The 15,887-nt window shown below is 40.1% G+C and overlaps 1 protein-coding gene across 4 annotated transcripts in view; it reads right to left on the bottom strand.

Moving 5' to 3' along the window:
• dpp6a (dipeptidyl-peptidase 6a) overlaps nucleotides 1–15,887 on the bottom strand; it is a 198,087-nt gene that overhangs the window by 27,170 nt on the left and 155,030 nt on the right. For all 4 annotated transcript variants that reach the window (XM_067578403.1, XM_067578404.1, XM_067578406.1 and 1 more), the window contains 2 exons: nucleotides 1,800–1,894; nucleotides 1,255–1,329 (listed from right to left, as the gene is read on the bottom strand). In XM_067578403.1, coding sequence (XP_067434504.1) covers nucleotides 1,255–1,329; nucleotides 1,800–1,894 — 170 coding nt within the window. The remainder of the gene's footprint in view (nucleotides 1–1,254; nucleotides 1,330–1,799; nucleotides 1,895–15,887) is intronic.

The raw sequence follows: 15,887 nt of genomic DNA on the forward strand, positions 1-15,887 counted from the left end.
CTTTTCTATAAAGAAAAACTGCTTGTGAATGTTAATGAAAGTACGCATAGCACCTTGCTAAGTGCAGGAAGGTAGTAAGTCACTGCCCACTAGAGACACATTAACATTCACAGTAGAACAGCTCGTATAATATGTGTTTGCATGAAAACACTGTGTTTATCATGAACACTCCATACAGTGTCATATGGAGCCGATGTGTGTGTGTGTGCGTGAACGTCCATCTGCGAGTGTGTAATCGTGTGCTGCTACAGCGAGCGCTATAGGAGGAATGACTGTCATCTATCAACGTGATGGAGGTTCGGTTGGAATAACAAATTCAAACACATGCGGCACGCAACACACCAGACTTCTCTAGTGTGTCATAATATTTTCTATTCATCTCAGGCAATAATACAAGGTTATTCCTCTGCCAGCATCCTTCACACACTAACAATAGGCACAAGCTCTGTCTGAGTGGTGGAGCAGAATGAAGTAAACACTCAGATATCAGCTAGCAAAATAATTCAATATATTTGATCTACCTACATTAGGAGCTGAAACGCTCTGATGTCAAGGTGCTGGCAGAGTTGATGTAGTCAAGGGACACTTTAGAATTGTACAGAAATGATAAATTCAGTCAATACTTCCTTTTTTTGTGATCAAATGTTTGGTTGTTTTTTTTTTTTTTACAGGAGTTCAAGGGAATTACAAGTAATACACATATAATACAGAGGATGTACAATATGTGCAAACATTATATCCCCCACCTCCCACTAAGAACTCTATAACAATCACATCAATAAAGGTGTTTAGCCATTGTGTACATGTAAGTGTGTGAGGAGGTTTCCAGTGGATAGCCAGCATCTTCTCAGCTGCCGGAGAAATCGTTTAAGAGCATAGCTGTAGGTGAACATGGTGCCACAGTTCCCAACACATCCAACAGCGTGGCGGCCATTACTTCCTGTTTCTACTGTCGATCTCATCTCCCCGCAAGCTTGTGCAGCCGAGGGGTTTGTTTGTGTTTCTGCCTCCCTTGCTACAGTTCCACTCGGCTGTGCTGGCCCCCGCCGCCATTGCTGACAGGCAGCGGTGTGCGACAGGCCTTCACACCCCGCCATGATTACTTTCTCCCTCCCTCTCTTTCCTCTGCCTTTGCTGCACTATGAGCCTATACCCTACCCCTCCTACCCCCCCCCCCACCCCAACGGAGGCGGCTGACATATTTGGCTGTCAGTTTGCTAATTCAAAAAACAAGCAAACAAATGAGAAGCTCACCGGTGCAACGTTGTAGGCCAGCAGCACATGCTTCATGTCAGGAGACACCTCGTACTTGCTGGCTTTGTACATTTCCTGAGAAGCACAGGCAGATGTAAGAGAAGAAGAAAAAAAAAGAAAACAGACAAAAAGATGAAACCTTTAACCATGCGTGCTATTTTTTCATTAAACTAGTCCTTAAATGACTGCGTTTGACGGATTGCTCGGCTCTTGAAGCAAATGGGAGTTGCATTAATCTTTGCACCAGGGCTTGGTGATTTGATGGTGGACATAATGTTGTGTGTCGTCACCCAAGCCGCCGCAGCTCTACATCTCCATTTCGACGTCTCCAGCATAACCGAGCCCCAAGTGTTAACTATGCAGTTCACATTTCACAGCAATAATGGATCATTTGATTAAACTTTGTAATAAAAAAGAGCTTTGGGTTCTTTGATTTGCTGACACTATAAGAAAAGTTTTAATTTAATTCGTGGGCAACCATGGTCAGGCTTTTAGTCCTGTGATTGTGAGAGAGAAATAAAGAGAGGAGATGACAAAAGACTTACAAACTTCTTGTTATGCACCAATATGGTCTTGTCATCGGTGTCGACATTGAACTTGACGACATCCCCTTCACGATTGCGGTACAATAACTCGTTACCTGTGAAGTAGGAGAGGGGAAGGAAAGAAAGATTTTATTTTGGATGTTCTTTAATGAATCATGACAAAAACGTACCAACATACAACAGATTCCCCTTGCTGATCACACAGTATTGCCTTGTGTAGTCCCCAACTCTTAAAAAATAAGCCAAATTACTCCCAGTAGAAATACACAACAGAGTCTGTAGGCCAATATCTTAAAATGTGGTATGTGGGTCACACGAACGGGAAGGTGCACTCATTGCCCTTTTGCAGACAGAACACACAAGAGCGATAATTAAGTCATTGACACGAGACAGTGGAAGCGAGGCATATTTTAGCTGAGTAAGTTATGAACTTGGCCTTCGGATCCAGGGTTCAATATAATCCATGGCCCCATGGCCCGGGGCCAGTTAAAGTTTTTGCAAGGCAATGAGGCTACGAAAAGAAAGAGGGGCTTTCTACTTTTATGGAAGTAACAATACTCCTGGGTGGCAACAGTGACTGTGGCATGTTTTGTACAGTTTGCCACCGGCTAACTCGCTAGCCGGTTAGCATCCTCACTGTGTAGTTATGTGCATGTCTTCTGTGTGACTTTGACAGCAGCAGCTTCTGCAGGAGACACACTGCTCTCTGTTTAAGTGTTAATCACCAAGGTTTATAAATTACAACATATGCAGTTTAGTTAAAATGTTAGTTAAAAGGCTTGCTGCTGATCACCAAGAGTGTTTTTTATGACATTATTGAGGTGTAGCCTTCATCTCTGTGGGTCCTGCCAGCTTTGTCTACATCTACCGCAGAAATCTCTCCTAAAGTACAGATGTTACAGCTGTTGCTCTGTCGGTTTAATTAACTGCAGTTAATATGTAAACCTGAAGTAACTAACCTGAGGTTTAACCCAGAGTGAACACAAATGCCATTATGTTCTTTCTCTCACTGTTCACTGTTTGCTGTACATTTCTGCAGATCTCTCAGCATTTATTTCATTGTTAATGTTGATGTTGTTAAGGTTAATTTGTTTAATTGACTTTATTATCAACAACTTTTTGTTGTTGTGCTGTTGTATGTTTTGATTGTGGGGGACTGCGGATGTAAATTAGCTTTTAGCTAACTCCGGTGCAGTGCATCTTTTATGTTAAAAACTGTACACTGTCCCAATAAATAAATACAATCAAGGTTGAAATGTTACTCGCCTAAACATTATTATAAATTCTGTTCTCTTCTCTTTATGTATTCCACACTGTCTGGTTTTACACAAAATATGGAGTAACCTACAATTATACACCATTCATTCACGGATCCAATATGTGCCTAATTTCATATTTTGCATATGTGTGTAATATATCAGCATTACATATCAATAACTACAGGAAAACAACCAAATCTAAAGGGAACGTCACTGTTGTATGTATTATGTATACAATGAATAAATCACTAAAATTATGGGAGAAAAGTTATTTTTATTTTTTGGCTGCCGGGCCAATGAAAACACACAAGGGGCCAGTAAAACTCTCATCTACCGGCCAAGTGGGGAAAAAATGTTTGGTTGAACCCTGCTCAATAATGTCAGAAGTAAAACAGCAACTTGTCAGCTTTCCTGCATATATAAAGTGGCAGTACAAAGTGAATGTCTGGCTTCAGAATGAGAGATTTCTCCTGGAACTAAGAATCCAAACACATTACACCTGTCCTTAAATCTCTGCATTGGCTCCCTATCAAAACTAGAACCCATTTTAAAATTCTGCTACTTGTACACAAAGCTGTAAATGGCCTTGCACCTCAGTATATAAAAGACATGCTAATTAGATACAAACCAGCAAGAACTCTCAGGTCCACAGGCAGTGGTCTTTTTTTTTTACCATTCTTCGTACTGACTCTGAGGCAGGTTAAGCTGCCTTTGGTATTTATGCCCCAAGCAGATGGATCGCCCTGCCTGAGGACCTGAGAGAGACCCCACACTGAACACTTTTAAAAGCAGGTTAAAAACATTACTTTCCACAACAGTCTATGGCTCTGTTTGTGTGTGTATATGTGTGTGTGTGTGTGTGTGCTGTATATTTGCACTGATTCTTGTATGACTGCAGTAAAACCTGTTGATGCATATTTATCTTCTGCACTTGTATGATTGTGTTGCTCTTGTATCGCCATTTTATGTAAAGCACATTGTCTTGCCCTGTGTATGAAATGTGCTATATAAATAAAGTTTGACTTGACTTATAGCTGTCGACATGAGAAACAAAAAAAAGATAATGTTCAATGAAGTTAGCAGCTGTCTTGTGTCATTTGTTGACAGCATAATTACATCGTCGGAGATGCTACAATTTATTACCTTTTTAATATAAAAAAGCATAATAAATCATTTCAAGTTTTATCAGCAACCAAAAAAAAAGTATAACCATATCAAAAAGGTCACTTATCAATTTGATGTCTGGGCTGCCCATTTAGCTGTACAGTGATTGTGCTCACGATTTTAGTCTCAAAAATTAATCAAGCTTTATTGGAAGCCTTGTTATGTTTAACGCGTTTGCTCTGGTACGTCAAATCAAGCGCTCCCTACTCAATCATAAACCGTCTGGCCATTAACAGGCTTTTGTTTGAAGCACACTGTGATTAAACACTGCCTGCTCCCCCAAACACTGTTGCAGCTGCAGGTCAAGTGTGATGGAATGTTTGATGATATTTATTAGCACAATTCAAGCCCAATTTGCCTCATATTTAGCTTTACAGAAGATACTGTTTTGTTTCTTTGTTTTTTTTTGGCATTTTATCCTCTTTTTGACAATAAACATGGGGAGAGAGAAGTGGATGACATGCAACAAAGGTCCCCAGTCAGAATCAAAGGCTACAGGGACATCTCCCAAAATATTAGTTTGATATGAGGCGAGTTAAAGATGTGATTGAGCCTCCTAGTCATATGTTCATGAGGTACAATGTCAAATTTGAACTGTTCAAGGGTAATAAAACCATTTTAAGCATGTTACTGCAATGTCCAGCAAGCGAAATAACATAAATAGTATTGACTACTATTGATCAACCACCCTATCAATTGTGCTGCAGATATACAATAAGTTAAAGCTACAACAGACTGTAAAAATGTACTTAAAGACTCTGGAAACTTAAAATTTTACTAATCCTAAGTACAGTATTAAGCGCATTAACTATTTATGACTCAATAAGCAACAACACAGGTTAAAGTTTGGAAAAAGCAACATTATTTATTAAAACTTTAACAGTGAAAAGATGCTAATCTTCATCAGGACTGTGTGGACGTGGTTTGATCAGACGTAAATGACTCCAGAGCATCAGTCATCAGATTTTTGATTCAAATGCTAAATCCCGATTGGTGCATGGAAGTATCACCTTTTTCGAGCTAAGACAAAAAAAAACAAACAAAGACATTTCTAATGTGACATAACTAAAACTTATAAATTTGGCAGAAAACTGTGTGTTCACGTAGGATCTAGAAAATAGGTTTTCAGGGCCTTTAATACACATTTACCTACATAGACCAACATTTCCCCCTAAATAAAGATGTTATTTTGAAGGAGGATTTTTAAACTGTGTGTAATGATACCATTGAAAAGTCACAGCTTTCAACACGCCTGTATACAAGAGTGCCCTGCACAAACACAGTAAGTTAATGCTGCTACAGGAAACCCTTGAAGGGAGCCATTATTTGACAGATATATGAAAGTTCATACAGCTCCTCATCCATCAGGCTTTTATCAGGGAAGGATAGGTTTAATACAGCAACTGCCCCCTTTCACCTTCAATCTATCTACGCTCCTCTGTCTTATTGCTTTAGTGATCCATAGGCACACAAGCAACCACGCCATTTGGCGAGGTAATTAGAACCCAGAGATTGTTATGCAGAGTGCTCCCTATCTGCTAGCATATCTAATTGTCCATTAGAGGTGACAAAATTACCATTACAATGGCTTTAATTCAAAATGTGCTTGGTAGAGCAGTTTCAGACTTTTGTCTCCTTGTTAAAAACCATCAGCATACTAACAAGGGTATAAAAATGGACTACTTCATGGAAATCATGGCGCTATATAAAAGGGTGCAGCTTTTTTTTTCCCACCATGCTCCATTATTTTAGTTTGACTCTGTTTGGCATCTTGATAAACAGTCTATTTTTATACATGAAATGGTAATTGCAGATGATGGGGCTTGAATGGGTAAAAAGAAGAAGACGATATGGTGATAAATCAGTGAAGAGAAGAGATGGACTCAATTTTATTTTGATACCCAACTTACTCTGTTTTCATAGCGGGGTTTCATTTAAAAAAACTTAGACCTGCATCTCTTCAAAAACACCTTTTTCATCTTTATTCCTCACCGAATCGCTGATCTTCTTCTCCTTTATCCACACGCCCCAAGACACCTCAGATACACCTCAGATCTCTCAAATCCTTCCCATCACTGCCCTTTTATGAGCCCTCCTGCTGAGTTCATCATTTTAGACCTTATCATCCCTCCTTCACCTCTCCAACTCTTTGTTTTCTGCTCTTTCAAAGACTGAGAGCCATCTATTCTTTCACAGTACCCTAGGCATTATGACTTCCCTTCAATCTATCTCTTTCTTGCTCTCTCTCCCTCTCTTCCCTTTCACTCTCTTTCTCTTTCCCCCTCTGTCTTCACTTGCTGTGCATTAGCCCAGGGCACTGTTTTCTCCTCTGATCTATACCTTTCCATGGCAGTATGTCTTATTAATACAACCTCCTGCCCTGAGCACAGCCCTAATCCAGCCTCACTCCAGGGAGGCGCAGGGAGCGCCAGAGAAGGGGTGAGAGAACGAGGCAGAGTTACAAGGCGACACGCTGAGGAAGTGAGAGAGAAGGACCGATGGCATATATTCCATTTGTATAATTTAGCTACATGGACTTCCTCTTATAGAAGGGTATTCAGCAGACATTTACCAAGAAAACAGCCACATAGTTCAGTTTTTTCTGCAACTTGGGTCTCATTTTTTGGAGTATATTTCTATTGTTTGCAATAAGAATATACTCACCTGACAATTATAAAGGTGGTATTTTATAATGAAAAACAACTACAGTGTAGAGCCTTATGTGAAGCAGAATTTAGCCAAAAGTCAAGGATCTTTGTGTACACACAGTTATGTTACCATTAGCTACAGAAACAGGCACTTTTAATGGTCTCCCTGAAGAGAAAAGGGTTTGTTTGTTAGGTGATTTAGGTGAAATTGAAGACAAAGTCATGTTTTGCTGCTCATTATATGATGATGTAAGGGCTACCCTTTTTTTTTTTTTGGAAAACATCTCTCGTTCTGATGAGTTGTTATGGAGAGATTATCTTTAAAAACCTGAGCTGTGTTTTAGGAAAAGAACCTTTATAATCCCTCAAGTACAAATAAGTACAGCAGGTCAAAACTGAACATAAAGTCTGTAAATTGTGATGGATTTTTTACAAATGATTGTTCAGCTAATAATTTGACCGTTCTGTTTAAGTTTGGATAACTTCTGAGTTTGTTCAAAACTTGTATGGATCGTCTGACTGTTCCTGTTTCTTGGCCAGTTGATTTTTCAGCAGTGATAAAAATGAGACTCTCATTGTACTAAATTATCCTTTAACATGTTCTTACACTACCTCTGTCTCCTCACTTGGAAATACCTTTTTTTTTCTCCAGTACTTCAATGGCTTCATTGTACTGCAGGCTTCATTAAAGCTTTAACTGAGCTCACCATTTGATTAGAAAAGAAGGAATAGTGCAGAAAAACTAATACTACTTCAAGAAGAAGATATTCTAGTGTCTTTAGACCAAGTTAAATTGCCTTCTCCCGCTCTGTAATTGTTCAGATTTAGACTTTTTTTTTTTAAATGTCTCTCATTCCACAGTCTTCTCAATCTTCCATATCTATTCCCACTCAACCCTGTCTTTATGGCACAACTTAAGTTGCTTCGTTCACAGCATTCAATATTCTCTTGAGTGTGTTTTTTTTTCCACAGTTGAGAGGATTGAAACACTCCAAGTGAGCACTGTGAGAGTCCTCAACAGTCATGTTCTGGTAGAATAAGTCATAACAGGTTGATCGGATGGATAAGTGAGGAGAAAAATACCTTCTCTTATATGTTTTTCTCTTCTTCAACTTCTTCTTTTTTTGTCTCAGATAAAAATCATTTACATTAAAAGTAGGCACCAACACAGCAATGTAGATACTGCTTTAATGGTCCTCTCCTGGAACCCTAACCTTCACATAATACATCATCATGTGATTACAAAACCCACTCCGGCAATAGAAATAGATAGTTTCTGTGGGCTATATTATTAGCTGCGAGGTGAGCCGGGGTTGTAATGTTAAGTTTTGGATGAAATGGGATTTTTCTTGTCGGTTCCAGGTCATTTGTCCATGCCCAAGGCTGTGGATGATGACTGGTCTGATAAAAAGCAACACAAGCTGCTGAGGGAGAATTATGGTGTCTGTCTGTGGCTAAATAAAATGAAGTCTCCAATGCAGTAATACAGTCTTAAATCTTTGCCACCCATCAGCTTAGATGTGCAGTAAAATATACAGTGGGCTCATAAAAAATTCAATAGGAGTTTTAATTAAAAATCCCCCCCCCCCCCCCCCCCCTTTATATTTCTAGTATTTTAGTTTCATTGGTGTGTGGCTCTTGAACAGGAATTCCATATAATAGCTTAGCGTACTTTACTTTAGCCTACTGTTGCAAAGCTATAGTGGCAGCACAGTGGAATTTGAATCCTTTTTCTGACGGACTTGATAAATGAGCGAGCGAGCAAATGAATGGCAGTGCTAATAAATGAGCAAAAGCCTTGAGAATGAACTTGCTGGGAGAATATGAAATCACCCAGGGCTACAGCCAACCTGCTGCTGGCCAGTTTTCACTGTGGAAGTCATTTATGTTTATCACGGATGCCAATCAGCGGTGCCTGCTGGCTTCATTACTCACTGCCTCTTCTGTTTCTGAATTCACCATTACGGTTGAAAAAAAAAAAACAAACAAACTTGAAAATATGTCTCCTATTTTCTGTTGCTGTTTATGCTGTTTAACTCCTGATATACAAGTAATGTTTATTACTTGGACCTTACATACTTTATAGCATCAGAGGTGCAAGAGAAGCTGTTGACACATCTCCACGGGACCGGAACCATGTTCAAAGACCCCCGATGTGCTGGGAAAAATACAAGTCAGACTCTCCACTGGATTTTTGGAAAGCTTCAAAATAAGAATACCTCTTTCATTTAGATGAGACTGACTCAAACACCTTTGATGTTCCAACCCTGTAGAGTGAAGAGCTCGCCACAAAGAACAATTCAATTTATCCCTTATTGTGGACTGCAAAGCCCACTCTGTGTTAAAACCTTCCTTTGACATCAAGCCATGCACACAGGTCAGCTTGCATACAAATGAAACCTTACATGAATGTATGCCTCCTTTAAATTCAAATACAGGACGACAGAACCCAAGATGATCACCACTTGAATAAGGTATAAACAGCAAGTCGGCGCCAAAACTGGAGGACACAGCAAAAGGAGCTGCAGAAGGTAATGATGTAACAATTTTAAAAAGCGCCAAGATTTGTTGAGTAGCACAGGTGCATTTAAGGACAGGTTGCTCTCAGGCTTAGTATTGTGTGGCTCTTTGGCGGTGCTCTAACTACGTGCATAAAACACAAAAAAAATAGATTTCAAGTGTAAAATAAGGTCATCGAAGAGTCATCCACTGCTCATCCAACTCCATCTTCCCTCCAAGAAGACTAATACAGAAGAAGTAAATACTCTCACAAACTTGTTATAACCACTATGCTTTATGTAATCCGTAACCTCAATTTGACTCACCTCTTAGGTGACATTTTATCTACCAGTTGTTCATATACTTCTCATAAATCCATTAACCCTGTCGCTGCTTGATGCAACATCCACAGTCTTCAGGTGCACCGGTTTCCCCCTTTTTCTCTCTGTATGTTAGTGCAGCACAGCTGTGTTTTTTCTCAGGCTTACAAACCAATCACTAAACTTGAAAAGACCTGCACCCGCTCATAATAATTAAGATCATTAGAGATGCTTGCACCCATAAAATAGCAATTATAACAACAATAAACATCACAGCGGTGATCGGGCTCTCTTGTTCGGAAGGCTGATTATTATACAACTCTCTGAGGAGTTACCTCACCGGACACATACTTCCATATTATTTGTAATAATTATTCATAATTCTCAACCCAAATAATACAACCGTTTGAATCTAAAAACGTCTACGAGCGCACAATATTTGCATGTGGATTCTTTAGAAAAATACAAGAATAAACAAATGAGTTTGTAGAATCTCTGAAAGGAAATTATCCAGAGGGGCTCTTGTTGTGAGGGGATGCTCACAGCCTTTCTGCTGTGTTACACAAACACAGTTAAGCTGTGAATTCTGAGTGATAAGGCAGCTAAAGTGAATTCAAAGGACTGTAAGTCCATTTCATGGATTAGATGTGAATGCCATGTGCAGTAGGCATAATAGGGATGTGGATTGTCAACGTGCTTGCTGGACATTCGACTGCAGTAGAGACGTGTCTCTCTCAACACAGTTGGCGGATTCTGCAGAAACATACCATCATGCATTTACTGCATCTACGCCTTAACAACACATGTGCACAGAGCTGTGAATCCATGAGGGTATCACATACGGACACTAGACAAACTAGTTAGCAGAAGACAAAACACAACTATCCCCCGCACGTGTGTTTATATGTCAACGTGCATGTGGGAGCATATGTCTGTTTTTCTGTGTGTGAGTGTGTGTGGGTGGTGTACTTCTGCTGTTAATTAACACCATTCCTGTCTTCTCTCCTCTCTGCAGGCAGAGCCAGACAGCACAATTGGTGCTTTTCAAGCTCATTTGCTCGCTACTATTATGTGGGACCATGGTGCTGTGGGACTACACTGGCAGGCTGTAAAAGATTGCTAAACGCATGAAAATCCTATTAATACTACTACTACAACTAGCGCCGCCGCTATACTAGAATTAATAGTGGAAATGATTTTAGGTGGGAGTAGAGAAATAAATGGCGTGAGATAAAATAATATTAAAAAGAGACAGCTGGAAACAACAACGATAGTCATTATTTTAGGCTACTGATAGCGAAATTGAGGTTGACTGACTAAAATGAGAATAATGATTCTGTCTGAAACCAAGTAGCCATTGTTCCAAAAACTATGACCAGTTTCTATGACAAATATGCTACCATGAACTTGTATTATAATATTTGACTTTTGGTATTAACACAACATTTTATTTTCAATATCTTGTTTTGAGGATCATGAACATGTTGAGATGAACACAAGACTATAATCTAAATGCTCTGAATACAGTGTTAAACTGGAAAAAGCATCATTTAAATCACTATCTGATTAAAAAATGAAAAGAAAAAGAAAACTAAGAAGAACTTTAAATCTGATAAGACAATCAATGTCAACACTGACCACCACTGACACATGTTGGACATATTGAGATTTGATACTCAGCCCTATCAATGTATTTCACACAATAATTCAGAGCTAGCGACAATAACTGTGTGCGGCTGGGCTTTATGAGCGGTCAATCGCTAGTCAGTGAGTTTTGCACTGTGATAAAGCCAGTCTGAGACCCGCAGACAGGACATTTTAAGACCTTGGACGCCGGCCACTGAAAACCTGAAGGTCATGTTCTCTATTTAACTGTTGACCCTGCAAACTGCAAGGAGACCTGTTCTGACTTCCTGAGGCTAAACTCCGGCTCATAAAAGGTTTTAAAGGTTCATCTTTAAAACTGAACTTGAATTAAATTCTAAAAACCGAAGGCGAGTTTGCCAAAATGAGAGCAGCTTGATCTCTGATTAAATGAAAATAATAAAAAAGGAAACATCAAAATACGCTGATCAACACAAGAATCATGAAAGCATGTATGATTGTCTTTGTGTCACTGAAAGAACAGAGTAATCTAATTCTGGCAAGATTCTCAAGTTGGACAAAACTGTTTTAAAACACAGCTGTTTTTTTTTTTCTACATTTTTTTGTTGCTTGAAACTTGGATCAAAGATGACGTCTCAATTTTCAGATGTTGCCTCGACGTTAGCAGCTAAGGAGCTAAGAGACTGCTGAATTTGTCATGAGACGCGCTGAAGCAACTGTGTAATTCCACAGTGTCCTTCCGCTCCTCAGTTCTGTCCCTTATCTGGGTATTAAAACACTGCACAACATCAGTATATCAGTGACAGCTTGTTTCTGTCAAAAGACTAGTTGTCGCACCACTTTTTGCTGCTTTCTGGAGGTTTGTGCCAAGATGTCCTTTTGGATAAAACATCAATCATGCTTGCAGTAAAAAACTGGGCCATCTCAAAAGGGTATATTTGCACCTACTGCTTCATATAATGTTACCATTTAAAAAACGCTGATTGCCTGTGACACTGAATGAACACCGGATGCTAACAGTGAGTGTACGTGCTAATTTGATACGTTTCGTTGGTGAGAAAAAGACCCATTGCAGAACTCCATTAACAAATGACATTCACATCATTACTCATGTTGCGTCATGGGAGCGCAGCTATGAAAAGTCAATAAGGGAGTGAGACAACTGGCTAATCTTCTCCAAAGTGATTGCTATACATACACATTAGAGATGAGAGGCTGTGCATCATACAGAAACAAGGTAATTCTCTGTGTAGACTCACACACATACTGACAAAACAAAACTTCACTATGCTTCACTCTTATCTAAATCACAGTCACAAGACCCTCTCAAAGTCACGGCGATAACACTTTTAGGGAGTCCCAATTGGTCGACCGTTTTACAAATGGCTCCCCCTTCGTCATATTTAATCAGCGAGACGAGAGGCATCCTGGAGCAGCGAACAAGAGGAACACGGCCATTAAAATGGCGAGCAGCTGCTCGGAGGCGCCTGCGTTGCGTCCCAGAAGGCTGGCTTCACCTCGTTGGTGTGAGAATGATGTTGATGCTGTGTCTGTTTGATTCAGACTGAGTGGGTAAAAAAAAAAAAAAATGTGTTTGTGAGATATCTGCAGTTTCTGCTAATGGTGCAATTAACTAACCAGGGAGACCTACAGTATAGTGATGGCTTCAGTACATGATCAGAATACTGATGAAGAGTAAAGTAGTTTACAGAGTTTGATTTATATATATTATAGAACTAATCGACAGTTTAGTAAGTAGCGATCGCTATGATGAGAATTTCATACTCATCATAGCGATCGCTAAGATGTAGAAAGTGGGCAACATGGTACAGCAAAGTCTAAAAGGGAGAGAAACGACTGATCTGATGATCTGAAACAGGGCAGCAGTTCGGCCAGATTACCTGAACCACTTCAGATTCAACAATGCATTCATGAAACATTCATTTGAGCGGGAGCAGGGAAGTGATGCAGTGGGGATTGCCGACGCAGAGACCTCTGGCATAACAGAGCAGGGTCGTCCTGTAAACAAGCTGTACCTGGTTCGACTCTCACTGCAACTCGCTGCGACGTCATCTGGCGAGGTGCCGCGCCGGCCAATCGCGTACACGCAGGCGGACATCCCCGGTGGATCACTTTGTGTGACGTGAACGCTGGATGTTTACCTCGCGATCCTCGTGACGAAAGATAAAACAGTCGCCTCCGTGACAACTTTCCGGAGCTGTAAAATCCTGTCAGCTCAGCTCTCTTTTGATGTCTGATAAGCCTTTAAAATGAATTAATCTGCAGCTCCAACTTCCTGGATCACATTTCATTCTCACCAGTACCTAAAACACCGCCGCACCGATGCAACCCCTTGTGTTGTTTTAATGCAGTGTGCCGTCTTTGGTCTGAACGCAGCCTAAAACACCCCGACTGCCAGAAATAATCCCTCATTACAATGGAAAACTGTGTGTGTGTGTGTGCGGCACTATGTTAAGCATGTTAGATCAAAGTTAAAACCAGGAAGTCAGTCAGTAAACTGTGATGGATTATCGACTGTCGCCTTTGTTTTCTCTAAATAAGTCTGACAGACGACAGCAACTGTTGAGCCTGGCTAGTGGCCAATCAAATACATGTAAGTACACATTCCTGGTAGATCACTATTTAACATGAACAGGAGATATTCTTTGTAACAAGAGTTAATTACTGTAATTGCCTCTGCGATAACGTTGGAGAGTGTCTTCCTCATATCATTTAAAACTACCCTGCAGTATTTTTGGTGTCTGATAACCCTTCAAACTCATCGCTCTATTAATCAAACACATCTTTCCTAGATTGTATTTTGTATTTGAAGCAACACATCCCCACCAACGCAGCGCTGTGCATCTTTATAACACCGGGCCTCTGGCATTCAGTGTGAACGCCCAGTATTTGATTGTGTGATCGCTCGTGCTTGTCACTGCTGCGTCTCAGTATCGACTTGATGAGTATAATGTTTTTTAGTAATGATACCCATAACTAATAAAATAAGACCCACGTTGTAATCAACCAAAATGATCCTTCTAAACGATGATCCATTGGCTGCACAAACAGTCATTTGTAATCTCTAGAAACTTTTTTTTTTTTGTGAAGAGCAGATAAAGAGCACCTAATGATCCTTAAGTATATTTATTCTAATACTGTCGGACAAGAAGGAAGTAGCACGAGGAAGCGATTCTGCCAGGAGAAAATAGCCTAATATATGATCATTAAGGATTCCAGAGGTTGTATTTAGTGTGTCTCCTGGAAATTGATTGATAGGTGGAGACAGACAGGGATACAGAAAACATAAAGCTAAGCTAAATTAGGTTTTAAAAAAATAAATAAAATTTCAATTTCAGCCTCCCACCAACCGTAATTGCAAATCCTATAGACAGCTCTGAAAGCGTGCGCGTTGGGTAGAGCCCTGAGTCTAGTAAAAATGACACACCGACGAAGACTAAATAATCAGCTGATGGATCTCTCTCTCTCTCTCTCTCTCTCTTTCTCCCCTTTTTTCTCTCCTCCTTGTCAGCTGTATCTAATGATACACTAAAAATACCTCGAGATCAAGGATGGTACTGTCAACAGCACAAAAAGGAAGAGATGAAAGAGAGCAAGCTGCTTTCCTAATGACAAGTCTTGTTTCTCGGTGGATGCTGCTGCTGTATGTATAGATTATTAAAGAGTTCCTTTGTCACAGCACCTCTCTTTGTTTTTGTGCATCTTTATAACACTCTTAGTTTAAGGGGATGTTTTATAACAAATAAATTAATTTTCATAATGATCTTATATAATTCATCCTCTTCATCGCTTGGAAAAAAACACTTCTATTCATTGTTTGATGTATTGCTGAGAACGCTACAGAACAGATGTCAGCTTCCAGATGTGTATAGCACTACAGCGGTTTGTGATGTTCACCGAGGCTCGTTCACGCGCAATCGATTTGTTTACAACCTTTATGGGTCGCGGCGACAAATCGGCCACATGAGAGATGCCTCATACTTAAGCACATATGGGGACTTGTAGCTAAAAGAAACACTCATATCAGGCCAGATGATTACCCAGCCCGTATCATCTGAGATAACAGAGGAATGGCATCTTCCTGCCGCTAATATAATAAATATGGGCTTTCAGCTTTCTAATTATAGCCAATCACGGAGGGGAAAGCGTGCAATTTCAGGATTTGAGACAAGATTTCACAGCTGCACCGTTACTCGGAGCCATCTTAGATGCTGTGATTGGAGGAGACAGCTTCGTCGGGCACGAGAGAAGACAAAATCCACCTCATTAATCCTTCAGCTGTACAGATTCCTCACATCTCCGAGCTGTGATCATTCTCTTCAATGCCGCTCTGACACATGTGAGGCGGCGTCACGTCTCTGTTTTACCTTGATACCAAATAAAGTATATAATTTCCTCTCATTGGTTCCCGCGGCGACGCGAGTGTGTTTATACTGTCACCGTCCCGCCATTTAAAAAAAACAAGCATTTTGAAATTGGTGGTGATGAATTTTAACAATAGCAGCATCCACACACTGTCATTGATCAAAGAAAAATGAGGGTCGTGGTTACAGGTAATTGAGTAGCTATTGA

This window comes from Thunnus thynnus, chromosome 21 (assembly GCF_963924715.1).
Source record: "Thunnus thynnus chromosome 21, fThuThy2.1, whole genome shotgun sequence".
In the NCBI taxonomy this organism is placed as follows: Eukaryota; Metazoa; Chordata; class Actinopteri; order Scombriformes; family Scombridae; genus Thunnus; species Thunnus thynnus.